The following is a 20,496-nucleotide window of genomic DNA, read 5'->3' on the forward strand; positions in this document are numbered from 1 at the left end:
GCCCCGGAGCCAGCCGGGCCCGCGGCAGGCCGCCAGATAACTGTGCCCCCGAACCACCACCGCCTGCGCCCTCCCGCCCCGGCCCGCCTCCCGGAGTTCTCCGCTCCGAGCTCTCCAGCGCCCGGGATCCTCCTGGACCGGTCCGTCCAGATTCCCGCGGGTCCGACCTGCCTGCATCCCCGCAGCATCGCCGGGCTCGGGCCGCCGCCTCGGTCCCGGAGCCGCCCGCCTGGATCGCGCCCTCTGCTTGCCGGGATCTGCCGGGGCCGTGGGCGAGCGTTCCTCGGAGCCCGCCGAGCGGACCCTCCCCCGGTGCCCCCAGCCCCGCCGGCGCGGCCCGGCGCGGCCCGGCTCGGCTCCCGGAGCCCGCCCCGGCCATGGCCCGAGCCCGGCCGCCGCCGCCGCCGCCGCCGCCGCCGCCGCCGGGGCTCCTGCCGCTGCTCCCTCCGCTGCTCCTGCTGCCGCTGCTGCTGCCCGCCGGCTGCCGGGCGCTGGAAGGTGAGCGGCGTCGGGGGCGCGTCCGGGGCTGCCGGGCCCGGGGCGCCCGAGCGTGGGCCGCGCAGCTCCCGCGGTGCGCATCAGCTGCGGGCTGCGCGCCCGTCGGAGGAGGCTGCGGCCCCCGCGCGCTCGGGGGCCGGGGATGGGGCGCGGAGGACGCCCCCGGACCCGCCCCGCGGGCGCCGCCGACTCCGAGGCCCGCCGTGCGCGGGCTGTAGATCCCGGGCGGCCCCCGAAGGTCCGGCAGCGCTGCGAGCTCGTGGGGGAGAAGAGCCCCGCGCTCACCGCCGCGCGGCCCGGGGCGGCGAGCGAGCGAGTGTGGGCGACGCGGCGGGGGGCGAGGCGGGACCCCCAGGTGGAGGGGCGGCGATGGGGAGGAGCCGGTTGGAGCGCACCGCGAGTGTGAGTGCGTGCTCCCCGCTCCGTCAGGGGATGGCTGCGGGGGTGGAGAGGCGGGGGCCTGTTATTGTTTATGGTTTACGGGGCGCCGGTTACCCACGAGGTGCTGCGTGCCCGGCGGTGCGCGCGGCTCTGCGGCTGTCGGCGCCCTCTGGCAGGACCTCCGAGCGCTCCGGCCTCCACTGCACCCCCGAAGTTCTGGGGTTTGCCCCACTTGCCGGGGGGGGGGGGGGAGGCTGAGTTTCTCATTAGGTTGTGTGACACCTACCCAGACGGTGCCGAGGGGGTCCCTGCAAATTCCAAGTGATTGTGCTTGGGTGAGCAGGATGCTGTGGGCCCTGGCCGGAGAGCTCACACACAGGCCCCTTGACCCAGGCCTTGGGGAGGCACTGACACTGGTCACAAACAATAGACACACACACACACAGAGTTTCCAAAAAATTTGGAGCCATTAAATGAGAGAAGAAAAACGTTCCGTCCTGTGGAGGGAAGCACACCGCAGAAATGTGGGGGTAATTGGAATAGAGACAGCACTTCTTTTTTGGCGGCTTTAACAACAGATCTAGTCACTTAGTACAGGAACAAAAATATGAATCCTGTGTAACTTGGTTGGTTTGTATGTTCACAACTGGTAAACTTAAAGGTTGGGAGGAAAGAAAAAGCACACAGTTCTGAAAGAAAGGCATCTTCTGGTGCTTTCCAGTTTTCTTTATGGGTACAGTGTTCCTGTGGACCCTCACCCCCTTTTATCTCTGAGCCCACCGGTGCTGACAGACCGATTCACACGGGTGGACACATGCAAATCCAAGCAGACACACTGAGGTCGCGCCCACATGCGTGTGATAGGATCTCAGGCGTGAGAAACCAGTGTGGGGCTTTGTTGTTGATTGCCTCAAGGGTGTGAGCCAGGGAGCCTGTTGGAGTTCCCAGGTCTGTGACTCTGTGTCTTAGCCCAGGAGAGGCGACACAGGCACACGCACTGATGGGGCTGTGTGTGCCAGGCGCAGGGCCCTTGTTGTCAGGTGTGGTGGGTGCTGGGGCTGACAGTGGGGTGGAAGGGGTGAGGTTTGGGTCAGGTGAGTAAGGGCTACCTGGAGAGGCTCGTTCCTTCCTCCCATCCCCTTTTCCTCCCTTTCTTTTTCCTCTTGGCCCCTCGCAATCTGTTAGACCCTCAGAGCAGGCCATCACTGGGAGCTGGCATCCAGGCCTCCGGGCCAAAGAGCTGAGGGGCTGAGTGGGAAGCAGAGAACCGATGAGCAGGAGCAGCACAGAGAGGACGGCAGGGCCCCAACCTTGTCCCTCCTTCCCCCCTCAGCTGTATCTGGGGGCTATTCCCTGGCTGGGTGGGTGGGTGGTGGCCGGGCCAGGCCAGTGCGGGGTGCCCCTAGGAAGTAGCAGTGCCTTCCGTATGTAGCTTGTTCTGGTTCTTTTGCTTTTGCCATACCTCAGACCTTAGGGTTTTCAGTTTGTGTGTGGGAGAATGAAAGGAAAAATAGAGATGCTTTGGCGTGCGGACCCCTCCCCCCCAGGTGGGCCTCCCCACTCTCTTTCCTCCCTCGCTGTGAGATGGGATAGAGATAGTACCCACTATCCTCCGGTTATAGTGAAGATTGAGTCCTTAATGCATGCGGGGTGCTCAGCACACAGCCATTATTATTCAAGGATTAACTGCTATTATCATTATCCTAGGGTCTGCTCTTTGGGGAGGGGCAGAAGTGAAATTGGGGTGTGCCTGCCCTGCTGGAGGGAGGTTAGAGGACTGGGTGATGGGGGGTGGGAAGGTTGGCCCTTAGAGAAAGTTGTCTCCCGACTTCCAGCTCATTTCAGCTCTGGGAGGGGTGGGATGGGATGGGATGAGAGCTAGGTGGGGGACAGTTGCTCAGTGTCTTGCCCACCCCCCAGCCCTGTCTGGAGCTCGAAGGCTGAGGTGGGAAGAGTTGGTGGTCCTGCACTGTGGCCAGCGGGCAGGGCTACCTAGGACCCGCCCCACTGCCAAGCCTTACAGGCAGGGGACCCAGGCTCCTTGCTCCAGCCCTCCATTTGGCTTGGCCGGGATGTAGTTTGCCGTGGACCTAGGGGAGCCTTTTGGCTCTCTGCTTCTGGGGGCCATTACATTTAGGCCTGAGTTGTCGGTGCTGTTACCTCAGGGATCCGCCTGATTGCTCTACCTCCCTACACTCTTGAGGTCCACCTGGACTGCATCCAAGGGCCTCATCAGTTTTCCATGAGGATGGAGCCAGGGTCCTTGCTTGTCCTCCTTGGTTGAAGAAACCCCCCCTTCCTTTGCCCTCTGATTGCTTGCCCTCCACCCCCCCTCCCTGCCCCGCAAACATACACAGATCGCCCTCAGATTTGCCCTCAGTCAGAGAGAAACAGGGCCACCTTGTTGCTCACTCTCCTTTCGGGTAGTGTTTCTCAGTCCCCTGAGCCAAGATCCCTTCTCCCCCTCAGGACCATGGACCGGAAGGTGAGCAGACCAAGAACAGGCGTGGGATGAGGAAGGATGTCTGGGCCACGGGGTTACTTACACCTCAGATAGGACGGGGAGGTCTGCCGAGAGCCCACCCTTTCGAGAAAAGAGAAAGAGCTGCCAGATGTAAGAGGAGGGGACAGGTCGGCACCCTCCCGGCCAAGCTGGGCTAAGCTGAGTGGCCACCGCAGCGCACCTGGCACCTGGCGGGCAAGGTGAAGAGGCGGTGTGTGAGTCCGTCTCCCCCTCAGGGGTGGCAGCAGTGGCCCCTGAGGAGGTGTTAGCTGACAGGGACACCAGGCCTGGGATTTCTGTGGCTGGCTCACTTGTAGAGTTGCCTCTGGTGCACAACCCCCCCCCCGCCCCCCCCACCCCGTCCCTGTTTGTCATGAGCTGGCACCTCAGAGCTGCCACTGAAGGGCAGTGGCAGGTATTTGGGGGAACCAGTTTGCACGTCACTGCCTTCCCTGTAGCCAGAACTGCTGCCACCGCGGCCGCCGTCTCTGTGGCCTCAGCGGCAGGGAGCTAAAGCCTAAGCCGCCCTGGGCAAGGCCTCCGCCACCCGGCCTTAGACTAATTAAACAGCATGAAGAGGCTGAATCACCAGGCCTGCATAGTTTGAAAATTGTAGCCCTGCCTGTTGTGCTGAGTCAAACTGGTTTGTCGGGATTGGGCAGCTGGGGGGGTTGGGGGTAGGGAGGGAGACTGGGTACAGCTGGGCACCTGATGGGGTGGGAGAGGCCCCCTGCCCCCCCCCAGGGCCGCCCTGACCCCAGATCTATTGCCTTCTGCCCCCAGACCCCCAGGCAGCCCCACTGTGGCTGGGGTCCCAGGGAAGGGCTCAGAGGCCTCACAGAAGGGCTAGCTGTCCATCCGTCCTGGCTGGCTGCTAAGGCCAGGCATAGGGTGGGGGCATGGATGAACACGGAGGCATCTGGGCTCCTTGCTCTGTGCTTTCTCCTCCCTTCTCCCTCTCAGGTTTATTTAATTATAAATCTCCACGATCTGAGGGGAAGAATGGAAAACAAAATGTGTTCTCTGTTTTGAGATGCTCTCCTTCTTCTCCATCCCCGATTCGAAGGCCAAGGGGCCATGGGTGGAGAAAGGGAGAGGTGAGTTAGGCTCTTCCAGGTCCCATAGCAGGAGCCTCCCCCCCCCATCCCCTTCCTCCTCTGGCCAACCACCCTGAGTGTGCGGCCTGGAACATGCATAGACACACGCTGACACACGGGATAGGGGCAAGGTGGGAGAAGATGGGACAGATCCCTTGGGTTGGTTGGCCGAGGTAGGGGCCCCATCAAGGAGGAGGGGGGCCAACTCAGGGCTGGCCTGGGCTTCCCTCCCTCTCTTTGCAGGCAGGGCTGTGCGCCTTCATGTCTGGACGCTACCCCTCTATCCACCTGCCCCGCCTGCCCCTGCAATCTCCACTGGCTCAGCCCAGGAGCCTGACCTTCCCCACCCCCTTAAAGTCCCTAATCTGGAACTTGGGCTTCTTGCTTTTGTCTCGGGAGGTTTTGGATTTCCTGGGACTCACTGACACAGAGCAGTGTGCCCTGTGTGACTTGGGACATGAGGTGCTGTGGGGTCTGGCAGCTTCATAAAGCTGTGTGTACCTAGCCCTTCACCAGGGCTGGTGGCAGGCTCCCAGCTGGTGCCTCTGCACCAGGGCTGCCCAACGAAGCCCTCAGATGCAGGCTGGGTACCCACGATATTCTCTTGCTGGGTGCCCGACTTACATGTGGAAGTGTTGCCCAAAGCTCTTCGTAATGCCACCTCTCTCCGAGGCCTCAGTGCTGGGGACAGTGCCATTGTGCTGGCAGGGAAGTGGCCTGCTGCTTGGGCAGGGACTGCACCTGGAGAGGCCACACCCGGCCACACCTAGAATCATCTTCATGCCCCTACCCCACCCCCAGCCTCGTGACCAGTGACAGTGCCCGCCTTGGCCAGGGCCACAGGAAGCAGGTCTGGGGCTTGCTCCTTCCTTGCACCTCTGGCCAGGACTGGCCCAGTACCTCTGCTTTCTTAGCAGACACTGCCTTCTCCTAGCCTCCCTCCACCCCACCTGAAGACTCATCTCATAGAAAGAACATGCTTGCAATATGTGTGTGTGCGCGTTGCGTGTGCATGGAGGATGCACCTCTGAGGCTTTATGCAAACTGTAGATATTGATATTAATACTGCATCTGCATGCTCCTGTGGTGTGTTTGAGTGCAAATGGGCATCGGCGTGTGGCTGATGCCAGTTGTGTGTGACTGTGTAAGAGCATGTCATTGAGTCTGTATAGAGAAACTGGTGTTTACGCTCAATGACTGGTGGCTGGCAATTGTGTGCAGTCGGGTGTGTAAGGAGACTGTACTGTTGGGTGTGCGTGCCCTCCATGTATGCATATGTCTCTGGAAATATGCACACATGAAGACTGTAAGAGTGAGTGTTTGCCTAAGGCAAGCCAAATCTGTGCATAGGAAGGAGTCACTGTATATGAATGTCTAAGGAACACTCATCTGTTTGTACCATATGCATCTGTGTCTGAAAAAGACAGGCTATGGCTGAGTATGAAGCCGTGTGTGTGTGTGTGTGTGTGTGTGTGTGTGTGTGTGTGTTTGCGGGCGGCTGTGGCTTTGTGTGTTTTTTGTCCACCATATGTGTTGACTTGTCATTCTTTGGCCCCAGTGGCAGAGAATGAGCCCAGCCACCGCGAACTGGGGAAGGCTTGTGCCTGTGTGTATTTGTGCACAGGCAAGAGCTGCACAGCCACCGCCACGTGGCTGTTCTCTGGGGCCCTTTGGAAACCTGAAAGGGGTGCTGGTTCACTTCTGAGCATTGAAGCCCCGGTCCCAGAGAGCCCCCTGGGCTGCTGTCCACTTTCCTGCTTGCTTTTGAGGGGCTGGTGGGGTTTCCGGCCTGACTCTAGGGCCTGTCTCAGAGAGCGGCTGTCTGCCTTCTGGTCTCCCTCCAGCAGTGGGGGTGGGAGTGGGGGGCAGAGGATGGGGGTGCGATTGGCAGCTGGGGAGTTTGGAGATTGCTTACTCGGTCCTCTTTCGTCCTTGTCCCCTGTACGTCATATCCTTTACCCCCGCATGTGTACACGCTTGCACGCATACAGGGCACACACATAGCAGAGAAGAGGTGGGATCTGTTGGGTTGGGTCCCTGTGGCACAGACAGACGGATTCTGGGACCCCCTCCAGGCCCTTCCTAAGGCTGGGACACGGGCACCCCAGGATCTCCCTCTTGCTGAAGGGAGCAGACCCCTCCCCTTCCCCAGAGAGCAAGCCCCCTCCCCACCAGGGTGACCGGAGCCCCTCCTCGGGCACACATGACTCGAAATCCAAGTCCTCTCCTCATTAATGGGAAAAATGTGCCGAGATTGAGCGATGGCCAAGGCTGAGCTATGGCCAAGGGCTGATCCCCGCCCCCTCCCTCTCCCGCTCCCCAGAAATTAAACAGAAATGAAGAGCCTCCCTCCCCACTGCCTCCCCCTTTCCCTCCCCCTCCCCACCGTCCCCTCCCTCCCCTTGGTCCTCCCAGAGCCAGCACAGGGCTTGTTTTAAACTGTGGAGGAATCTGGCTGGAGGGGGGAGGGGGCTGAATATTTGGGTTTAAACAGTTCCAGATGGGTTTGGCACAGGCTGAGCAGAAGGAAGTGAGGGAGAGGGAGGAGGGAGGCAGCTCGAGGGAGCGGTGGGAGCCCCTGCCTGCTTGGGGGGGGGGCGGGCAGCGGGCAGACAAGCAGGCGGACTGGCTGGCGTGGGGGCGAGGGGGTGCGCTGGGCTCCGCTGGCTCCACTGGCTCCGCTGGCTCCGGGGACAGGAATACTCTGGGCTGCTGGCTGGGGAAGAGGCTGCTTGGAAGCCTCCCTCCCTGTCTCTCTTTGGTCCTCCTTGTCTGTCCACCTCATCGTCTTTTGCAGTCCTCAGCGGGCCACCCCGCTGTCTGGTCCGTTGTCTGGTCCGCGCCAGCCGGCTCTGCGCATCCTTCCAGCGCTGGGCCGCCCACCATCCGCCTCAGCGAGGCCCCTGCTCCGCCGCCTCTCTCCCCGCCTGTCTCTGGGCCCCTGTTTCTGTCCACCTCTCCTTGCCTCCTGTACCCCCGTCCCAAATGTCCGTATCTGTCTCTCTGCCAGAGGGGCCTGTCAGGCTGGCAGCAATGAGGCTGGGACAGCTCACCCCGCAGCCAGGCCCTCCAGGGACCAGCCACCTCTAATGGAAGCCCTACTCCCCCTTTGCCTCACATGAGAGTCTGGGACCATAGCTGCCTTATCCACCATCCTCAACTCGGACCCAGACTGCAGGAAGCCAGTGAAGGCCATAAGCCTGGAACCCATGGGGTCTGGGTCTTTCTCCTCCTAGGCAGGGGGCAGGGGGCAGGGAGCAGAACTGTCTCCCGGGCTATAAGAAAGGAGTTGGCATCTCTCTCCTCTCAGAGAGCAAAGTTGCCCAGCCAGAACCCAGAGCCTGATTCCTAGAGCAGTGAGTTTATGTCAGAAACATTAATGGACCCCTCCTATGGCTGAGCAAGGGCAAACTGAAAGCTTAGGGGTGCCTGGGTGGCTCAGTTGGTTAGGTGTCTGCCTTCGGCTCAGGTCATGATCCCAGGGTCCTGAGATCGAGCCCACGGTTAAACCTGCACTGGCATTGCTCCTGCATCAGGCTTTCTGCTCAGTGGGGAGCCTGCTTCTCCCTCTCTTCCCTACTCGTGCTCTCTCTCTCAAATAAATAAAATATTAAAAAAGAAAGAAAGAAAGAAAGAAAGAAAGAAAGAAAGAAAGAAAGAAAGAAAAAGAAAGAAAGAAAGAAAAAAGAAAAGAAAATTAAAGAAAAGAAACTGAAGCTTGGAACAGGATCAGTGCTGTGACAAAGCCCTTGACCCTGGATGTACAGAGGAAGGCATCTAACTTGATTTGATGGTTCAGGGAAGGCTTCCTGGAGGAAGTGACAGCTGGATTGGGACTTAAAGGATACACAGGAACTTTCTAGGTTTTCTCCGTTCCTCCTCTTCTTCCCCTTCATAGTGAGTGCTCTGAGTTAACGGGTTAATGGTAGAGTCAGCTACCTTTCAACCCTTCACCGAAAGTCCTAGCAGTTTTACCTTAGGCCATATATTTATTTTATCTGGGCCTCAGTTTTCTCATCTGTAGAATGGGAACACTAACAGCACCTTTATCCAAGGATTATAGGAAGAACTGAACTAGCTCGCAAGGAGCTGGTCTGGGTCTTGGTGGCCCCTCAGCCCACCCTGAAAGAGCATTTGTGCCCCATTCTCCAGGGGTGGTTGAGTGGGAGGCTGGGTGGGAGCAGGCTCTGCCCTGTAACTGCCCTCCCATTCCCCCCAGGCATGTGTGGTGCTGGGCCTTTGTGTTGAGAATGGAGTCAGGGGAGGCCTGGGCAGCAGGGTCTGAAGCATACTGCCCTTTGTTCCAGGATAAAGGGCCTGCTACCCCTTTGTGTGGAGATTAGCAGAGCCTGTAGGTGTGTGAACTGGCCCTGGCTCTTGCCTCTATAACCCAGGCAAGGGGTCAGTAGTAGACATCCACCTCCAACTGGCCTATGACCTGACAGTCTGATGACCTGACAACCTGACATCCTGATGTCTTTGGGGCTGTGACATTTCTGGGGGTGGCTGCAAGGTCTTCTCCAGGGCAAGATAACTGAGAGCTTCAAGGACTTGGGGGTGGGGTGGGATGGGGTAGTGCCTGGTGGGAATCATTCTCTGGTGTCCTGACCTTTCCTGGACAGCCTCTTTCTCCCCATCCCGAGCATGGCCTCTGACCTTTGTTCTTCTGTTGCTTCCCAGAAACCCTCATGGACACAAAATGGGTGACGTCTGAGTTGGCATGGACATCTCATCCAGAAAGTGGGGTAAGCCTTTCCCACCATCTCCCCTGAGTGTTGGTTGGTCAAGTAGGCCGCTTCCTCCTTCAGCATCCATTCTGCTCATGTCACCAGGGCTGGAGAAGGGCTGCCTCTGCCCCCTGCCTATCACTGTCCCCTCCTGTGCCGTTCACATCCTTGCCACCTGTCACCTTCCTTCTTTGCCTATGGGTGTTTCTCACCCTTTCAGCCTTCAGCCTGCCTGTGTCCTCCTCCCCATACACACCATCTTTGCCCCATCTTCCCTCTGCCTATCCCTCAGCCTACCTTTGGCCTGTCACCGTCCCTTTCCTGCCTGACAGCTCTTTGCATGTCTTCTGCAACCATCTCCCTCCTTCCTGGATCCCTGGGTAGGGCACTGGCTTGGGGACCAGGAAACTTTGGCTCTAGATCTCTGACTTGCTGTGTGACTTTTAGTGAGGCAGTTTTCTGGGCTTCCTGTAGTTCTGAAATTTCCAAAATATCTTAATTAATCTCCCTAGTTGGCCTTCACAACTACACTGAGCTCTGAAACACTGGGGTGGGATGGCGCTAAAGGCCCTCATTCACCAGGCCTGACTGTGTGACCTTGGGCAAGTCTCTACCTTTGAGAGTCTTGGCTTCCTCTTCTCTAGAGTGAGGACAACAGATGTATCTTCTCATGGAGTCGTAGTGAAGGTTAAATGTGATAGCGATAGGCAGTATTTATTGAATGTGTGCTCTGTATGGGTCATTGTTACAGGCCCATTATATATATTAAGCTGATTTGATTCCCTACCACCTCATTTATATCCAATCAGCTCCATTTTACAGGCAATGAAACCGAGGCCTAAAAATAACAAACGTTATAGCTAACAGTCCCATAGTAATTCGCACTCTAAGCTTGTCATTCATTTAAAGTCATTTATTCTCTATACATCTTTATTCTTGCCATGTTACAGATGGGGAAACAGTGGTACAGGGAGGTTAAGTGACATAAGCCATAGTCACACAGCAGGAACTGGGATTTGAACCCATGTAGTCTGCATGCTCAGCCACGACACCACAGAAGCATCTCTGTGAAGTAAATACAGATCTGGGCATGGGGTAAAGCACCTGGCAAATGTTGGTGCTCATTCAGTCTTTTTCACCGCACAGTGGGAAGAGGTGAGTGGCTACGATGAGGCTATGAACCCCATCCGCACGTACCAGGTGTGTAATGTGCGAGAGTCAAGCCAGAACAACTGGCTTCGCACGGGGTTCATCTGGCGGCGAGAGGTTCAGCGCGTCTATGTGGAGCTCAAGTTTACCGTGCGTGACTGCAACAGCATCCCCAACATCCCTGGCTCCTGTAAAGAGACTTTCAACCTCTTCTACTACGAGGCTGACAGTGATGTGGCTTCAGCCTCCTCCCCCTTCTGGATGGAGAACCCCTATGTGAAGGTGGACACCATCGCGCCCGATGAGAGCTTCTCAAGGCTTGATGCTGGCCGTGTCAACACCAAGGTGCGAAGCTTTGGGCCACTTTCCAAGGCCGGTTTCTACTTGGCCTTCCAGGACCAGGGTGCCTGCATGTCACTCATCTCTGTGCGTGCCTTCTACAAGAAGTGTGCATCCACCACCGCGGGCTTTGCCCTCTTTCCTGAGACCCTCACGGGGGCTGAGCCCACCTCTCTGGTCATTGCCCCTGGCACCTGCATTGCTAATGCTGTGGAGGTGTCAGTGCCACTCAAGCTCTACTGCAATGGCGATGGGGAATGGATGGTGCCTGTAGGAGCCTGCACCTGTGCCACCGGCCATGAGCCAGCTGCCAAGGAATCCCAGTGCCGCCGTGAGTGGGGACTGGCCTGGTGGGAGGAAGGGAGGACTTGGGCCAAAGCCACCTACTGCCTCCCACCTGCCTGTCAAGGAGGTCTGGCGTCAGGCCTGAGGCAGAGGGAGGAAAGGGAAAAGGAGTATCAAGTGCATAGAATATGGTGTAAGGAGGGAGAGGAGAGAAAATGAGGAGACACACCAGAATAATAAGGGAAAACAAAGAAACTAAAGGGACAGGAAGAGAAACATGGAGAATCCTTGGTAAGGAGATGCCTGGTCAGAGAGTCAGACAGTCAGCAGAGATGCCTGCTTTGTTTGGCCCCGAGTGGATACTTCTTCCTGGAAGCACTAGATGGGCCCCAGAACCATGGGGTTAGGGGTTGTGGGCACTCAACCCTTGGGATCTCCTCTGCTCCTTGAGAGGCAGTATTTATAGCCCAGTGGTCAGGGACCCAGTCCCTCAAGTCTGAGTCCTCAGAGTGACCTCTGTCACTCAGCACCTGTGGGACCTTGGGCAAGTTACTTAACTCTGAACCTCAGATTCCTCATATGCAAGATGGGAACAATGGTGGTGGTCCCTTATGGACTCGTGGTGAGCTTAAGTGAGTCAATGCATGTGAAGCTCTTGGAGCAGTGTCTGGGACATAGCAACACAAGTACCACCTAAGTGTCAGCCATGACTCTTAGAATCCCTGGGATGTGTGGGGCCAGGGATTCTCTTGTCCTCCTTTCATACAGGAGGAGGTTAGGAGGCTTGTCCATGGTGGCTTGCCAAGACACCTATGACCTTAAGATGTACTAGACTTCCAGCCATAAAACCCATTCATGAAGGGTTCTCATTTGAGCCTCATCACAGTCTTGTAAGGTAGATTCCCGTTATCTCCCCTATTTTGCCAGTAAGGAAACTGAGTCTCCCAATGTGTCACAGCTGGGAATGTGGGAGCTGGGGCTATAGCCTTGTCCAGTGCTCTACTATGTGCAGGGCAAGATGCCGAGGGCCTTGCCTTCTTGCCCTTATGCCCTGACACCTGCAGCCTGTAACTCTAAGGGGTGGGGGCTGGTTCTTAACACAGCCCTAGGTGTGAGGGGGCTGGCTGCCCAACCTGGCTGGCAGCCCCCCCCCACCTCTGTTCTGGGTGTTGTCATGGCAGGGTGAACAGTGCCTTGCCCGGCCCCTCTCCACTTCTCTATGGGAACCTGCCCCAGACTTCCTCTTCATAAGTGGAGAAAGGGGGTGGGGGTGATGAGCCTGACAGCCTGAAGAGGGGCTAACACTCTGCAGGTCCCTGGCAGGAAATGCATGCTGGTTCCCATAGCAACCAGCCTGGCCTGGCCTGGCCTCTGCCCCCTCCCCCCACTGGCTCCAAAGAGCTTGGGGTGGAATATCACCTTCATGAGGGGAGATTAAACCCCAGAGAAGAGCATAGCCCCAACTCTGGGCATTCCCCATGCTGGATGACCTCCCCGAAGCAGTCAGACATGGATAGAGTGAACATATGCTTTAATGGGTCTGGGGCGGTCCTGGCTTATGCTTGTTATGACATGGTTATTATTAGCAGCCCCTTTCACTCTCAGAACATTCCAGTTGGAATAATAAGTTATATGGCTGTCATAGATATGTGGAATCCCCCATCCCGGGCCCAAGGGCCCAAGTCTGAATGGCAAGAGAGGAAACTGAGGAGAAGGGATGTTTGGGCACCCAGCCTGGGGTGCCTTTTGTGGATGCTTTGAGGGCTCTGAACTCCTGGTGACCCCAGCCTTCCTGCTTGCTGTCTTTCTCTCATCTGCTCAGCCTTCTTCAGCCCCCACCTCTGCCCAAGGGCAGAAAGGAGCTGCTGCCCTGCTCCTGGTGGGTGGTAGGTGGGGAGAGAGGCTGGTTGTGGGAGCAAGGCCCCCCTCTGGCTGTTCCGAGGGGGCCGCGAGGGTCCTAGGACTGATTTTCCTCAAATTTCAGGGAGGGGCAGGGGCATCCTGGCAGAGTAGAGGGTGCTGCCAGCCTGCCAGTGGTCTCTTCCCCACCCCTCCTCTTGCTTCTCTCTTCCCTGCCTCGACAAGCCCAGGCTGCCCAGGTGATGGGGCTGACGTCTTCGCCCGTGAGGCCCCGGGGTAGGGGTGGGGGGCCGGGGCGGGGAGGAATCTGCTGACGTGGGGTTTCCACGGGGCAAAAGGGCCTTTTGTAGCTGCATGGAGTGAGGCAATCCTAGCATAGCCCCCACAGTCTAGGAGGTGGAGGGGCCAAGACCTGTGCTGGGGGAGGGCCAGATTCTCACAGATCTGAAGAGCATGTCCATCCTCTTCTTCTCCGCAGCCTGTCCCCCTGGGAATTATAAGGCAAAGCAGGGAGAGGGGCCCTGCCTCCCCTGCCCCTCCAACAGCCGCACCACCTCGCCGGCTGCCGGCATCTGCACCTGCCACAGTAACTTCTACCGTGCGGATTCAGATTCTGCAGACAGTGCCTGTACCAGTAAGTGAACTCACAGCCTCACCCTGTGCCACTCCAGGCCTTCCGTCTGGGGGCCTAAACAATCACTATAAATACCCATTTTCCAGATAGGGAAACCAAGGCCCGAGGATGTTCGACGTTGTGTGCAATATGGCACAGCTGAGAAGTGACTGGCCCTGGGCCAGAATCCAGGTCAGCTGGCTCAGCCTTGCCACCAGCATTGAATAAGCACTGACTAGCTCCTAGCCAGGCATCAGAAGCCGCTGGGACATCTAGTTCCTTGCTCCTTCCACTGTGTAGAACTGCTGTTCTCCTGACCCAACCGTAACTGTAGAGGAGGCCTCAAGTCCTTAGGCCAGCCCAGTGCCCTGCTTTCTCCCTGCGCTGGCCTTTGGTGCCAGGTGTTGTGCCAGGCGCCAGGGATGTGGAAGAGAATAAGATACAGTCACTGTCCTAAAGGAGCTTGCAACCTGGTGGGAGAAACAGATGTGAAAACAGATAATGACCATATAATGTGCTAAGTGCTGGGCTGGAAGGATGCCCAGGAATTGTGTTATGGGAGTGCAGAAGACAGGAAGGAGAAGAATCAAGGAAGGCTTCCAAGAGGGGGTGACATCTCAGGTTGAGCCTTGAAGGCTAAATAGAGTCTTCCCAGTGAAGAAGGGGAGGAAAGACATTCTGCTTATTAAAGCCGAGACAAAAGCAAGGAAGCAGCTTGCAGTCCTCAGGAGCTGTGGGTGGAAGGGTGGTGCTAGGGCCCAGCTCACTGCCCTCTCCCTCCACCTTTCCTCCAGCGGTGCCATCTCCTCCCCGGGGCGTGATCTCCAATGTGAATGAGACCTCGCTAATCCTCGAGTGGAGCGAGCCCCGGGACCTGGGTGGCCGGGACGACCTCCTGTACAATGTCATCTGCAAGAAGTGCCATGGGGGCCCTGGGGCCGGGGGCACCTCAGCCTGCTCTCGCTGTGATGACAACGTGGAGTTCGTGCCTCGGCAGCTGGGCCTGACGGAGCGCCGGGTGCACATCAGCCATCTGCTGGCCCATACACGTTACACCTTTGAGGTGCAGGCCGTCAATGGTGTCTCGGGCAAGAGCCCTCTGCCCCCCCGCTACGCAGCTGTGAACATCACCACCAACCAGGCTGGTGAGGAGGGGACATGCGAGGGTAGGGCCTGGGTCATTTTCTCCCACTCAGAGCTGAGGTGGCCTGGGGCCTGCCTGGGGACCACCAGGGGAGGGATGCCAGGGCCCACCGAGCCCGTCGTGAGGCCCTGCCCCCACTCTTCCCTCAGCTCCATCTGAAGTGCCTACACTGCATCTGCACAGCAGCTCGGGCAGTAGCCTCACCCTGTCCTGGGCACCCCCAGAGCGGCCCAATGGAGTCATCCTGGACTATGAGATGAAGTACTTTGAGAAGGTCAGAGCCTTGAGGGGCAGGAGGAGGAGGAGGCCTTGGGGTGAGAAGATGACCCGGCAGGGGCCCTGGGGAGCACAGTGGGTGGCAGGGGCCCTGGGGAGCACTGTCTTGGGTACTGAGACGGCCGCAGGTGGGCCCCGGGGGCAGCAGGGGCTGATGGGCCTCAGGGCCACTGAGGTGCCTTGTTTCTCCTGGTGTTGCAGAGCGAGGGCATTGCCTCCACGGTGACCAGCCAGAAGAACTCGGTGCAGCTGGACGGGCTGCGGCCTGACGCCCGCTATGTGGTCCAGGTCCGTGCCCGCACCGTAGCTGGCTACGGGCAGTACAGCCGTCCAGCTGAGTTTGAGACCACAAGCGAGAGAGGTGTGTACCTCACTGCACCTGCTCCCACACACCCATACTTCCCCATCCCATCCCGCCACTTACCCAGTCCCCTCCCCGTCTCCAGGCTCTGGTGCCCAGCAGCTCCAGGAGCAGCTTCCCCTCATTGTGGGCTCTGCCACAGCTGGGCTTGTCTTCGTGGTGGCTGTGGTGGTCATCGCTGTCGTCTGCCTCAGGTACTCTCAGGCCCGGCTTGCTCCCCAGGGCTGGCGAGAGCTGCCCCAGAGTACCCAAGAGTGCACATGCCGCAGACGCCTCTGATGGGTGCAGGCACTCCTTGCTGGCAAGGCCCTCTCTAGTCCATGCACATGTCCTCACCCTGTCCCCTGCCCGTCCCCTGGCAGGTCCCCTCAGGGACCGAGTCCACTGAGCCCCTTACCCAGAGACCCAGAAGCTGCTGTTCCTGCTACCTGCGGGACCAGGCAGGAGGCCATCCACTGCACACCCTGCCCCTCCTGTGAGCCCAAGGGTCCCCTGGACAGAGGGAGCTGTTGGGCTTGTCTCAGGCCTTGCCTCCACCCTGCCCCCTCCAGGAAGCAGCGGCATGGCTCTGATTCGGAATACACAGAGAAGCTGCAGCAGTACAGTGAGTTTGTCTCTTCATCCTGATCCTGTTCCCCCCAGAGTTCCCCCGGTCCCTGCAGGGCTTGGAGAGACCCTTTTCCCTGCCTGGGATTTCACCCCATGTACTGCTATCCCGCATAGCCCCTCTTGCTTCCATTTCCTGAGCCCCTGCCTCACTCCTGCTAGAACCAGAGGTGAATGAGAAGCGACCCCTTTCCTCAGAGGCAGCTAATCCTAGGAGAAAGACAAGATACATAAACGTGGGGGGAAAAATGAGAGAAAAATGTAGCGTGTTAAGCTGGGTGTTCCTGTTACAAAGGGCAGCGAGAGTGCAGAAAAGAGGAGGGCTTCCTGGAGGAGGTGGCCTTGGGCTGAGCTGAGCCAGACAGGTTGAACAGGGTTTAGAGAGGAGGTGGAGAAGAGCATTCCTTGGCTAGAGGAGCCTCTGGAAGGTGGTGGGTGGGTGGGGAGAGTGCCCGACTGTGGGGGCAGTGAGAAGACGGATTTGACAGCTGCCAGGGAGTGAGGCTGGGTAGCTGTGGCCAGTCCTTGGAGGGTCGTGAAAGGCAAGCAGAGGAGTTTGGACTTGACTCCACCATAGGTAATCCGAAAGGCCCTCAAGCTGGGGAGTAATACAATGTGAGTATTGTTTTAGGGAGTCAGGTATGCAGGAGAGATTGGTGGGAAAAGTCCAGAGGCAGAGAGCCCAGCTGGGAGACTATTGCAATAGTCTGAGTGTTAAAGGCCTGGACCAGGGCAGGGGCAGCGGGAATGAGGGGAGGGACTTAATCTGAGAGAGGTTTTGATCTGATGAGAGATGAGGGAGAAAGAAGAATAAGGATCCTAGGTGTCTAGCCTTTATGGTCACTGGTTTCCATGGAGGGAATGAGGTGCAGAGGGTGTGCAAGGGGCGAGTTGGGGCTCCCACAGAGAGGAATGGGGAGCAGACTTAGCAGGGAGGCTGGGAAGTGTGCTTCCATCAGGGATGAAAGGGAGGGGCAGCACCCTGGGCCTGAGGGCACAGCCTGAGGAGTTCCCTCCCTTTCCCCCACCCCAGACCGAAGATCTGGTCCCTCTCATGCCCGCCTGTTCTTTCTCTAGTTGCTCCTGGAATGAAGGTGTATATTGACCCTTTTACCTACGAAGACCCTAATGAGGCTGTGCGGGAGTTTGCCAAGGAGATCGATGTGTCCTGTGTCAAGATCGAGGAGGTGATTGGAGCTGGTGAGTTCCCTGAGGCACAGTGGGGAGGAGACACCGGGTGTGACCCTAGGGAGGGGCCAGCACCCCCTGGGTACAGAGCCAATCCCAGAACCACCTGCTGCTACCTGTGCCCTCTGCCCTGCAGGGGAATTTGGGGAAGTGTGCCGGGGTCGGCTGAAACAGCCAGGCCGCAGAGAGGTGTTTGTGGCCATCAAGACGCTGAAGGTGGGCTACACAGAGAGGCAGCGACGGGACTTCCTAAGTGAGGCCTCCATCATGGGTCAGTTTGACCACCCCAACATAATCCGACTAGAGGGCGTGGTCACTAAAAGTCGGCCGGTCATGATTCTCACCGAGTTCATGGAGAACTGTGCCCTGGACTCCTTCCTCCGGGTAAGAGCCAGCCCCTAGCCCCTCTCCCTCCCCTGCCCCAGAGAGCTGCAGATGGGCAAACCACCCCCTCCCACAAGGTTAGACAGGCCCTCTCCTCCTCAAGTTTATAGATATTTACTGAGGTGGCAGGGTGCAGGGAAACAGCCAGGCCCTCAGAGCCAGGAGGACCAAGGTTCCTGTCCCAACTCTGCCCTCTGCTGCCTGTGTGACATCAGGCTGTACTTAATGAGAGTGGTAAGAGCTATTTGGATCCTCACCAGGGTTCATTGGGATGTTGTGTACAGACACCTGCCACACAATGGGCCCCTTATTTTCAGGGCACTCTGCACACAGTCACAGGGATAGGTGAAGCATGGTCTCCAAGGACTTAGAGAGGGTGGGTGGGGGCCCAGGGAGCAGACACGAGGGTGTCGGGCAGCTCTGGGCCAGCAGGGAGGTGATGGGCTCACCTGAGCCTGCTTGTTGCCTCCAGCTCAACGATGGACAGTTCACAGTCATCCAGCTGGTGGGCATGTTGCGGGGCATTGCTGCGGGCATGAAATACCTGTCTGAGATGAACTATGTGCACCGAGACCTGGCTGCCCGCAACATCCTTGTCAACAGCAACCTGGTCTGCAAAGTGTCAGACTTCGGCCTCTCCCGCTTCCTGGAGGATGATCCCTCTGATCCTACTTATACCAGCTCCCTGGTACAGGAAGCAGCTGGGAGGGGGCCCGGGGGCGGGGCCAACCAGGCCGGGGCTTGGGGCTGGGGACCAGCCCCGAGTCATAGGGTGAAGGGCCTGTGCCCCCCCCACCAGGGCGGGAAGATCCCCATCCGCTGGACTGCCCCAGAGGCCATAGCCTATCGGAAGTTCACCTCTGCAAGTGATGTCTGGAGCTATGGAATCGTCATGTGGGAGGTCATGAGCTATGGAGAGCGACCCTACTGGGACATGAGCAACCAGGATGTGAGTGGAGCTGGCCAGAGTGCTCAGGTGGATGGGAGTCAGCTGGGGAGCCAAGTGGTGGCTCACTCCAGGTTTCCCTGTTTTCTCTTCAGGTCATCAATGCCGTAGAGCAGGATTACCGGCTGCCCCCACCCATGGACTGCCCCACAGCACTGCATCAGCTCATGCTGGACTGCTGGGTGCGGGACCGGAACCTCAGGCCCAAATTCTCCCAGATTGTCAACACCCTGGACAAGCTCATCCGTAATGCTGCCAGCCTCAAGGTCATTGCCAGTGCCCAGTCTGGGTCAGTATCTCAGCCTCTGTTCCCACTCTGCTTCTGAAGACTTATTTATTTATTTGAGAGGGAGTAGGGGGAGAATGTGTATGAGAGGGGGAGGGGCAGAGGGAGAGGGGAGAGATAATCCCAAGCAGACTTCCTGCTGATCGTGGAGCTGGACATAGGGGTTGACTTCACCAGCTGGAGATCATGACCTGAGCCAAAATCAAGAATTGGACATTTAACCAACTGAGCCACCCAGGTGCCCCACGTTCCTGCTCTACTCTTGGACCAGCAACTCTACCCCTCCTTCCCTTGCCATTAGGATTCACCAAATCTCTCTCTCCTCCCCACAGCATGTCACAGCCCCTCCTGGACCGCACGGTCCCAGATTACACGACTTTCACGACAGTTGGTGACTGGCTAGATGCCATCAAGATGGGGCGGTACAAGGAGAGCTTTGTCAGTGCGGGGTTTGCAACCTTTGACCTGGTGGCTCAGATGACTGCAGAGTGAGTGTACCTAAGATTTGGAGAGGGAGGGCAGGGGGCCCTGAGCAAAGCCTGGAGTGGTGGGCAGATGGAGAGGGATTGACTCTGCCCTTGATCCATCTGCAGAGACCTGCTTCGGATCGGGGTCACCTTGGCTGGGCACCAGAAGAAGATCCTTAGCAGTATCCAGGACATGCGGCTGCAGATGAACCAGACACTGCCCGTGCAGGTCTGATACCTGACTCCCACTGGGTGGGTGCCCCCCAAGGACTGTGCAGGGACTCTGACCAGCCGGCTGGACTTTTGGACTTTTGGATGCCTGGCCTTAGGCTGTGGCCCAGAAGATGGAAGTTTGGGGAAGGCCCAAGCTGGGACTTCTCCAGGCCTGTGCTCCCACCCCAGGAAGTGTGCCCCAAACCTCTTCATATTGAAGATGGATTAGGAGAGGGGATGATAACCCCTCCCCAAGCCCCTCAGGGCCCAGGCCTTCCTGTTCTTCAGTGGGGGATCCCCACCACCTCAGACTTCACTGTTCTTCAGTGCTGGAGGTCCTGGCAGGGTCAGGTGGAGGATGAGCCTGGGTTCTGTCGGGCCCAGCCCTGGCAGGGGTCTGGCCCCCCCAGGTAGGCAGAGTAGTCCCTCCCTCGGGAACTGGAGGAGGGGACACCCGGGAACGGGGAAATGTGACACCCCATCCTGAAGCCAGCTGGCACCTCCAGTTTGCACAGGGACTTGTTCTGGGGGCTGAGGGCCCTGCCCCACCCCCGCCCTTGGTGCTGTCATAAAGGGCAGGCAGGGGCAGGCTGAGGAGTAGCCCCTTGCCCCCCAGAGACTGACTCTCAGAGCCAGAGTTTGGATGTGTATGTGAGTGTGTTTGTGTGTGTCTGTGTGTGTGTGTGTGTGTCTGTGCACGCAGTGGCCTGCACAGAGAGCATGGGTGAGCGTGTAAAAGCTTGGCCCTGTGCCCTGCAGTGGGGCCAGCTGGGCCATCAGCGGAATAAAGGCAATAAGATGATTCTCTTGCTCCTTCTCTTTGCGCCTCCCGAGGCGGGATTCCCTTATGCCGTCACATTCACAGTCCCTCAGCACCAGCCCTCTTCAGAATTCCCTGGAGCCTTTGGGAGACCAGATCCAGGCCTATCTGGGCTCACTTTCCCTTTTGTGCTTCAGCCTTATTGCATCTAACTTCTTGGAAGTGGGTGGTAAGAGTAGAGAGCAAACTGCCCTCAGAGTTCCTTCTTCTAAGGCCCAGGTGTTCTGGGGTCAGGGCAGACACTTCTGTCTGCTGATGTTTTACAGCGTCCTCTCACACTCATTGTCTCTGAGGGAACTGTAGGTATAGGGGGTAGGTCAGCTCCCAAGGTCACTTGGCCTCGGGACCCAGGG

At 58.1% G+C, this 20,496-nt stretch overlaps 1 protein-coding gene across 1 annotated transcript; it reads left to right on the plus strand.

The window, feature by feature from the left end:
- The first annotated feature begins 369 nt into the window (after positions 1-369).
- On the plus strand, positions 370-20,125 carry EPHB3 (EPH receptor B3). The gene is made up of 16 exons (XM_055308150.1): positions 370-498; positions 9,160-9,224; positions 10,353-11,025; positions 13,318-13,473; positions 14,247-14,597; positions 14,746-14,870; positions 15,074-15,233; positions 15,319-15,427; positions 15,785-15,837; positions 16,917-17,039; positions 17,164-17,411; positions 17,884-18,099; positions 18,211-18,360; positions 18,453-18,646; positions 18,976-19,131; positions 19,237-20,125. The coding sequence occupies exons 1-16, from the start codon at positions 378-380 to the stop codon at positions 19,343-19,345; spliced, it is 3,009 nt and encodes a 1,002-aa protein (XP_055164125.1). The 5' UTR covers positions 370-377; the 3' UTR covers positions 19,346-20,125.
- Positions 20,126-20,496: the final 371 nt, after the last annotated feature.

Source organism: Nyctereutes procyonoides, unplaced genomic scaffold (assembly GCF_905146905.1).
Source record: "Nyctereutes procyonoides isolate TBG_1078 unplaced genomic scaffold, NYPRO_anot_genome, whole genome shotgun sequence".
NCBI classification, from domain to species: domain Eukaryota; kingdom Metazoa; phylum Chordata; class Mammalia; order Carnivora; family Canidae; genus Nyctereutes; species Nyctereutes procyonoides.